The 9,348-nt window shown below is 44.9% G+C and overlaps 2 protein-coding genes across 2 annotated transcripts in view; both read left to right on the forward strand.

Moving 5' to 3' along the window:
• The window catches only part of LOC106812705, an 11,763-nt gene extending 10,906 nt beyond the window's left edge, over positions 1-857 (forward strand). Inside the window, exons 3-4 of the mRNA XM_014816648.1 lie at positions 195-318; positions 437-857. Coding sequence (XP_014672134.1) covers positions 195-318; positions 437-857 — 545 coding nt within the window. The remainder of the gene's footprint in view (positions 1-194; positions 319-436) is intronic.
• Positions 858-2,647: 1,790 nt separating this feature from the next.
• Positions 2,648-4,063, forward strand: LOC106812706. Its single transcript, XM_014816649.1, has one exon. The coding sequence runs from the start codon at positions 2,648-2,650 to the stop codon at positions 4,061-4,063; it is 1,416 nt and encodes a 471-aa protein (XP_014672135.1).
• The last annotated feature ends 5,285 nt before the right edge of the window (positions 4,064-9,348 follow it).

The raw sequence follows: 9,348 nt of genomic DNA on the forward strand, positions 1-9,348 counted from the left end.
CGGACGCACGGACGCACGGACGATCATGCGATTCTACAAGCTGCATCTGACTATGTCAGATGAGCTAAAAATAAGTAAGGTCAATACTATATCTGTTGTCACATTAATATGTTACCTGTAATATAAAATGTTTTACAACATCACGGAATAATCAATACATATATATGTACTAACAGTAGAATATTATTTTCCAGATTTTGGAGATGACAAGGTCGCTGTACTTCTTGGTAAGCTTGCTCCAGCACTGGATGCAGCTGGTATGGACAGCAACCAGATAGAGCCAGAGTTCACCAGACTCAAGTGCCTTCTGTACCAGAGGTAAGACAATTTTTAATTATCATTCCAGTTCTTTAGTGAAGCCTGTCTTATATAGGTACTACATAAATGCTGCTTGAGAATTGAGTTAAATTATTGTATTTTTTTTTTTAAATTCTAGCTACCCAGATATCAAATCGCTCTCCTGGGAAACAATCAACAGGGGCATGGTGGCCAAATGTCCCAACATCCTTGCGCTAATCGACCTGGTCTTGACATTCCCTGCTGGCAGCGTGGAGGCTGAGAGAGGGTTTAGCCAAATGGGAATCGTGAAAAACGACTGGAGGAGTTGTTTGCTCGACAGTAATCTGTCAGATTTACTGATGGTCTTATTGGAAACCCCGGAGGTTGGGGAGTTTGATCCGAGCGAAGCCATCCACCTATGGAATTCAGCAGGCAGCAGAGCCAGAAGACCAAATTACATGGAGGATGCTGGTGATGTAGAGGAGGAGGAGGAGGAAGACTTTGTCCCTGATGAGGAGTTACAGCAGCTGGAAGACAAGGCCAATGATGACCTTGCCTTCAGCATGCCGGACGACTGAGACCATATTGATAATTATTGATATTGATCATTATAATTCATAATGATTAACTAGTAAAATTGTCATTAATAAAAGTGATTATCAAGCAGACAAATATGTTCTCAATTTTCGTCATTAAATTTTAGCAGGCTTCATAAGAGCGTCTAAAATCAAAACCCAGATCCACCCACCTCACTCCCCCCCACCCCCGCAAATGGCAAAACTGTGCTCACTGCATAGCTTCAGCGCCGCACTTCAGAAAAGTAAGGGCTGGTAGATATTTTTAATGGCTAGTGAATTTTACAGGTCATTGACATTTTAGGTTAGTTTCAAGCCCTGGACTAGTTATTCTTTAGTAGGGGTGTTGGGTTGCTACGGAGGCACATTATTCGCATACATTATTACGTGTGCGGCATGAATGAATCAGCCGTACTCTTACTGAAGGAAGCACAATACAGGCGCGATCAAGAGCAAGGCACGTGACAAGCAGCCAACGGCAGCGCGAGGGGGGATTGGTGGAATGCATAAATTAGGTGTCTATATGTCTGCGTATGTATGTGCGCGCGCGCGCACGTGCGTGCGTGCGTGCGTATGCATGCGTGTTTGTATGTGCAAGAAACTGTGTGAGTGTGCCTGTCGTGTGCGTATGCGTATTAGCCAGCGAGCCGTGCAGCCGTGATTTGGACGGTTTGTTTTGAAACTGCACGGCCAAAGAAATGGGAAAAGTTTCAAATTGAGAAATGTAAACAAGTTAAAAATGTAAAAGAATTAAAATATTCCTGCTTAATACCCTGACCCTAACCCTAACCCTAATACTTTAAAGTACCGTGGTACTGGGAAGTAACAACTTGCAGTAAAATTCGACTACAGTGTGGCCCCACTATAAGTTATAACGCAATCACTGAGGTCCATAAAATGTATAAATCAGCATATGACATATTCCATATAAAGGTGCACCATTTTCTGTCAAGATGATTTTTATGTTCAGTAAATGATAATAAATGTATGTTTGGACACATTTTCTCCATTATTTTTATTTATTATACTGTTTTATATTGACATAAATGGTACAGAGGCAATCTATTGACCGAAAGTACGGAAATATGGAATTTGTTTAATAAAAGTTGTGCAAAAGATGACGTTCGCAATCTACCTTGATAATCACTACCCCACAAGCTATGTCCATTATGTTTAGTTACGTGCACTCTTGTTTATAAGTAACCATATATATCATCACTTTAAATTCAAAATTTCTTATTACAAGCAATACTACGGTGTTTGGGGTTAGTTTTGTTATTTAAACAAAGTTTTGTAATTACGTTTTATTGCGTTCATACATCCGTCAAACTTTATGACGTTCGCAATGACACTGTAAAGTCACTTCCTGGTCAACTCACAATTTGTATGCATGCTGTATTGTGGAAATAAATTTTCCATTTCATTTTCACCTATGATTTAAGAAACACCTCAATAATCCTTACTTATGGAATATCAAATTTTTTTAAATTTCGTCAAATATACGAGATATTCGGCCATGCAAGCGTTGATAACCAAACCGTATCAGCGTTGCACTTAAAATAACCAGTTTTCGAGTGTCATCTAATTTCGTGTGAACTACAACTACTTTCACTAGGGCAGTTCCCTCATTTTTATTGACAATATTAGCTAGTTTTGCCTTTGCGTTTTGAGTGTTTTTCCACACACACACACACACACATACACACATACACACACACACACACACACAGTAGAAGAAATAAAAAAAACTCCCTAATCTCTCTCTCTCTCTCTCTCTCTCTCTCNGAGTAGTGATGGATGCGGCAGCCAAGAACAACGGCAAATCACTGAATGATTGCATACATCCTGGTCCCAAGCTCCACCGTGAAATAATTGATGTCCTCATGCGCTTCCGTAAGAATCCAATCGCCATAGTAGGTGACATCGCAGAAATGTTTCTGCAAATCGAGTTGGCACCAATGGATAGAAAGTATCATCGGTTCCTCTGGCGTGATAACGAGAATGAACCAGTCCGGGAATATGAGTATCAACGGCTAGTGTTTGGCAATAGTGCGTCCCCATATCTCTCGCAGGACGTAATTAGGCATCATGCTAAAACACATGCAGATTCCCATCCTGATGCAGCAGAATCTGTGTTGCACTCTACATATGTTGATGACGTAATGGACAGTGTTATTTCTGAGCAATCTGGCGTCGAGTTGCGGCGTGAAATAACTGACCTACTCGGAACAGCTGGATTCGTCATCAGGAAATGGATGTCGAACAGTATAAACGTGCTTCGTGATGTGCCGGAAAACGAGCGGGCCTTAAACATTGAATTAGACTCGAACTATTTACCAGCGATAAAAACGCTGGGTTTGATATGGGATGCAAGTCGTGATGTGTTCACGTTCAAAGTGGAAATCCCGCCATCGGAAATGAGAGCAACAAAACGAAACGTGTTTCGAAGCTCAGCAACGCTCTATGACCCACTGAATTTTTTGGCACCGTTTACGATTCGTGCAAGAATCTACATGCAGCAAACCTGGGTCAAGGGCATAGAGTGGGACGAACTTCTTCCGTCGGAGTTATCGCGAGAATGGAGAAACTGGTTCAGGGAACTTCCCAAGCTTACGGACATAAAAGTGACGCGATGTTTGTCACTACATAACGGACGTATCGTCAGGAAAATGCTTCATACGTTCGTGGATGCATCGATGTGCGCATATGCTGCAGCCATCTACTTACGGTGCGAGTACGAAGCGGGACAAATCTCGGTTGCCTTAGTTGCATCCAAAGTTAGAGTAGCGCCACTTAAGTCACTGTCGATTCCAAGACTAGAATTATCAGGAGCACTGATTGGTCTTCGTTTGACGCAGCGTGTGCGTGCTACACTAAAGATAGCAAACTCCGAAATCATTTACTGGTCGGATAGTTTGAATGTACTCTATTGGATTCGCGGCGAGTCGCGTCGTTACAAGCCATTTGTTGCACACCGGGTTGGCGAGATCCATGAATGTTCGTCGCCAGAACAGTGGCGTTATGTGCCTACAAAGTTGAATAGTGCAGACTTGCCCACCCGTGGATTAAGTGTAGCCGAGTTGATGGAGAGTGATCTGTGGTGGAATGGTCCGTCGTACTTGGCCCAGGCTCCTTCAAACTGGCCTAAAAATCGTCTTGAACCAGTCCCCAGTAGAACGAGGGCTATGAAGTGCGTCCAATGCGTGTAGTACACACGGTCAAGCAATCCAGAAAAGTGTTCGACCTTGGTCCGTATCGCTCGTCAAGGATTTTTCTTCGTGGTAAGATAAAGAACGGTATTAACAGGCCTGGATATGTCGTTCACATGAGAAGCTCGAAGGAGAGCCAAGCAATAGAAAATCTTTAATCGTTGCTTGAGAAGTGATCCAGAAGTGCAGCATGCAGAGTTAAATGGATCACAGCGCATTGCACAAGAAGAGGTGTACTCGGGGAAAATTGACGATTTGAGTCCCGTGGACGCACAGTAAAGAATCGATCAAGCTCCATAACTGAGGCTGAATCCGCGCTTAGACAGCAAACGGTGTGATGGGAATGGTAGCGGTCGACTAGAGAATCACACCAAACCTGCCATGTGAGAACAGTCGCGGTTTCCGGTGATTCTGCCAGCGCAAAAGCATGATGTGACTTGTCGTCGCTGGGTCGTTCCTACGGGTCGTTCCCGTCCGCTGGTCGTCTCGTGTGGGTGGTGGCTCGGTCGTGGTTGTGGTGTGGCGTCCGTTTGGTCGTGGTTGGGTAATGGTCGTTGTGCGTCGTGGTGGCATGGTTGTCCGTTCGTCGCGCGGTGGTCGGGGTGTGGTGGTCGTCGTCGTCGTGGGTGTGTCAGTCATCGGTGTCGTCAGTGCACCTCGCTGGTGGATCGTCGGTCGGCATCGGGGTCCGTTCCGTCGGTGATCTGGCACTAGATCGCTACAGGTGGTCGGTTACATAAGCCATCGCAGGCTCGCCGCTTAATAGTCACAAAACCACACTCACAGAATGACCACGGTGGCAGGTGTTTCCACATACACTAGCAACCCACCGGGGCAAATACTGATCATACATGGGAGGGAGGAAGTAAAGGAAGTTCGAACCAACCAATGTCTTACGGTGTAGACGTCGAGGTGCAAAATGCCAGCTGGCGCAAAGTAATGGCTCCGCTGCCCGAGATGAGACTGCTTCCAGGCACAGGCATATCGCGAGAATCAGGAGTTGAGACCTTTGGCGGCCCTACTTGACAAAACAAGGACAGAGGACGTATACGTAAGCAAAAACGCTACAAAGTGCCTGTCACAAGGTGTCTCGCATGTAGAGCAGTACATCATTGAACTGGCCTGGAGCCTGGAATATCCGCTCTTGCGCGTCGGCAAGCATGCTCTCGTTCACTAACAGGCGAGGCAAGCGCAATCCAGCATGCAATCAGATAACGGAACAAATTTTGTGGGAGCTGATAACGAGTTAAAAGAACTTAGCTAGCGCGCCCTAGATCAGAATAAAATAACACAACCACCAAGTGACAAACCGCAAATGGGAAATGGTGTGGAGGTTAATCCGCCCGAGATCACACAGGCTCTTTTGTGAGGCGTGTCGAATCGAATGATTCAATGTCTTGCGAGCGTGCCCTATCTGCGGTGTTAGGTAAATGCCGACATCCACTGGCATGAAGAGTTGTTGTCTGCGCGCTGGTGTGTGTTGAGCGGCTTCCAAATTCGCGCCCCTACACTTTACCATGGGTGCCGGATCCTGACGATGAACCTGATCCTCACACCGGGTCAAGTCACTTTCTGATTGGTTCAGATGAGTGGGGCACTGGGCTCCGGACTCTCAATCAACACGCGGGAATCGAACTCCCGAGAAAAGCGCTTAGCGAAGAATTCAGAGAGACCGTCACCGCATTATTGGTATCACCGAGGCCTGAAGGAAGTCACCTGCCTACCCTGAGTTATCTGGTGGAGGCAATTGGAACCGGGGCAGCACCTGACCTGAAAGTTGGGGATATATCGTGCGTGTCGTCATCGACACTGTGGTTGGTCGTTGGTGGGTCGTGCGCACGCCTATCTCCGGACGTAGGGTGTCGTCGTCCGTCCTGGGCCAATTGGTCGAATAGTTGACACTCTTCGGCTGGTACTGGACCGGTGCATGTACCGTGTAAGAGTGAAATTGAGGCGCGAGTCCCGTGGTTCTATACAACGATCTGTTCATAGAGTTGTGCCGTCTAAATTATGAAAAAGCGAAACACATGTTTTGCCGGTTAAAGATAGATTAAGGCAAGATTTATGAGAATAGCTAGCAAAGAGCCACGGTTTGCTGCGATGNTATATATATATATATATATATATATATATATATATATATATATATATGCTTTCCCTATATATGAATTCTAAACATTTGCAGCGTCTGCCATATCGACAACGTATCAACAGCTATTATGATATGTATTACATATACACATATTTCCCTATTATCTACTTATATATGATATATTACTACTATACTGATATATATATATATATATATATATATATATATATATATATATATAGTGCGTGCGTGCGTGCGTGCGTGCGTGTGTGTGAATTACATGTATTATTAGCTCTTGAACTTATATGGTTCAGATACTAAAAATTCTTCGCTAAAGCAGCGGGTGAGGGTGCATATGGAGGGAGGGTGTGGGTGTAGAGAGGGGTGGGTGAGGAGGGTGAGGGTGGATGGAGGGTGTGGGTGTAGAGANGCAAGGAATCATTTCCTTCTTGTTTGAAGCATGATTACAAAGCTTTGACGAGACGGCACGCGGCGGCATGACACTGTGCAAGAAGAACATAATGAGAGCAGTCCTAAGACGGTTCAAAGATGGTATCAAACTCAGTCGTCTGCCTCAGAGCGTCGCTTTCACTGAGCATATCTAAGAACATAGCAGCAATACTGCGTAGCAACTGCCAATACTAGAAGTTGGTTCTTAAACGATCATCACTGATATAAGTAATCCCTCTATTTTATCATGGTTTTTGTGGAGTTGTAAAATTTTCCTAACAGTACTAAAATGTTTGACGAGATGCTACGATTGATCAACCACCAATACATAACATTCCCGGAAATGGATGCATCTGACGACGGTGGCCTTCGTAGCCGGAGATAAGGGTCAGCCAATTACAGCCACTCTTGACTGATCCTTGTACAAAGAGCTTCATATAAAGGCATGTGTTCCGCGACGAGGGATCACACTGTATGGTTTAAAAACGCAAGATATAAAAATAATAACGGATGTATAAAAGACATCCACATTATTTTTCACTATCTTCGTGTGCAATTTTATTTACTAAATATTTTGCAATGTTTATACTTACTACTTTCGCAATAAAGATATAGTATAGTATAGATATATATATATATATATAGAGCATTAATTGGCAAAAGTAGTAGAATCTAAATGAACGTGTAATAGGTGAACGGTGCCAGTGCGTGCGTTGGTGCGTGCGTGGCGATGCGTTGTGTTGCGTGCGTGTGTGCGTGCAGTGCGTCGCGTGCGCTGTGGTATATATAATGATAGTTTGCGTCCTGCAACAGTGTAGCTTTATGTAGCAAGGGCAACTGACTGTATATATATACATAATAATGTATCTATCGATTAAATATGATATATATATATGGTATAACTGGTGCGGATTTATTATATATAAACCACTCCTGGTATTGATATATAGCATATAATAACATAATAGATACCTAGTATCACATGAATCGGATCAAACTAATTATTGCGAAAATGATTTCCCAACCCGACGCGGTTACTTAGGCGATGTTAGTAAGTATAATTAATTAGATAATAGACATATAATCAACTCGTGGGTCCGAAAGATGTTGACGGCGAAACGGTCACCAATCGTCGCTGAACCGTACCAACGCCATGCAACATGAAACGCACCAACGCGCAAACATGACCTATACGTACTGCAACATGAACGCCGCGCACGCGCAACAGAAGCGTATAGGTATCGCACATGGCAACATGAACGTGCGCTCCAACGCGCTATCAGGAACGTATAGACGAAACTGCAACATGAACGCCCCACGCGAGCAAAGCGTCAACGTTATCACGCACCTGACAACAATGAACGGTTCGACCGATCGCCGCAACAGGAACGTATACACGTACCTTGAACAAGACGCCGACGCAACGCGCGAACAGGACGTATAACGACTGGCAACATGAACGCCGCAAACGCGCAGCATGACGTATAACGCAGTAACTGACACATGAACGTATAAACACTGACACATGCAATCGCCACACGCGCTAACAGGCACGTATAAGCACTGCAGACATGAACGTTGCACGCGCAAACATGCACTGCAACATGAACGTTCAACGCGCAACAGGAACGTATAACGCACTGCATGAGCATTGCCGTTGCCACACGCGGCGAGTGTGAAATATACATTGCATAAACACATGAGGAAGCCAGGTGCTTTTAACCATCGTCACGCATTAGGTGGAAAAACCAGCTTTTATGAAAGGCACACGCGCAAAATGCCCGCAGCCGCCAAGCGTGTGCATGACTAAGCATTGGAAGGGAGCAAAGCAAAAAGTTTCTATGGGCATCAGTAGCTGCAGATAGAAAATAAGTGGGTGTATTTTGTAGGCGCATATCGTCGGGATTGAACGAGCACGATATCTAAGTTCTAATCCACTTAGAGATTTAGAAACGCACGCTATAGCGTTTGCGTTAAACTAACGTTAACTAGCGTTGCAACTAACGTTTGCGTTTTTAGTTTTTGTGGTGTCCTGTGGCACTGCAGTTGGCGAAAAAAACACAAGGTTGCCGAGAAGATAACGAGAAACTCATACAGAACGACTTGCTACAAATATAAGAGAGAGATGCATAGAAATACTGGTGTTAGAACGTTCACCGCCATCTCAGAGTAGCTCGATGGGAGACGCGGCAGATCTGAAACACGGAAGGAGACTTGGTCTCTCAGAGTGCACGAGCCATCCGTAACAAGGCGACTACTGCTAAAACAGGGCGCGCACGCTGTCGTTGAATTATAACGCAAACCTAACGCATAAACATTTGCTTCGTCTGCGCCTATACACCATTAGCGTTCGTCACCGAAAATTATAAATGTGGTTTTTTCTGAAAATACAACGCTATCGCTGGAAGCAACGTCGCCGTCGGCCACGCGGTCGAAGCCAGCCGGTCGGTCGCGGCCACGCGGTCGAAGCCAGCCGGTCGGTCGCGGCCACGCCGTCGAAGCCAGGCGGTCGCACGCGACGCGGTTTTCATGCGCTCGTCTGTCTACGTTCGATCTACATATTTACATAAAAGCACGGCCGCGTGACACAACCATGTACAACAGTACAGCAGTATTTTAGCAGCACAATACTTGATTTTCTACACCGATTCCTCACTTCAATATAATGTTTTTTCGTATTAAGCAGGTTAGCATAGCCGGAGTTACTCTCCTAGAGACAGGGCTCATCACGCCTGACCCAAAT

Source organism: Priapulus caudatus, unplaced genomic scaffold (assembly GCF_000485595.1).
Source record: "Priapulus caudatus unplaced genomic scaffold, Priapulus_caudatus-5.0.1 Scaffold677, whole genome shotgun sequence".
Lineage (NCBI taxonomy): Eukaryota > Metazoa > Priapulida > Priapulimorpha > Priapulimorphida > Priapulidae > Priapulus > Priapulus caudatus.

What these genes read in the sequence shown, in the direction of transcription:
- LOC106812706 (XM_014816649.1), top strand. Translation starts at nt 2,648, where the DNA reads ATGGATGCGGCAGCCAAGAACAACGGCAAATCACTGAATGATTGCATA.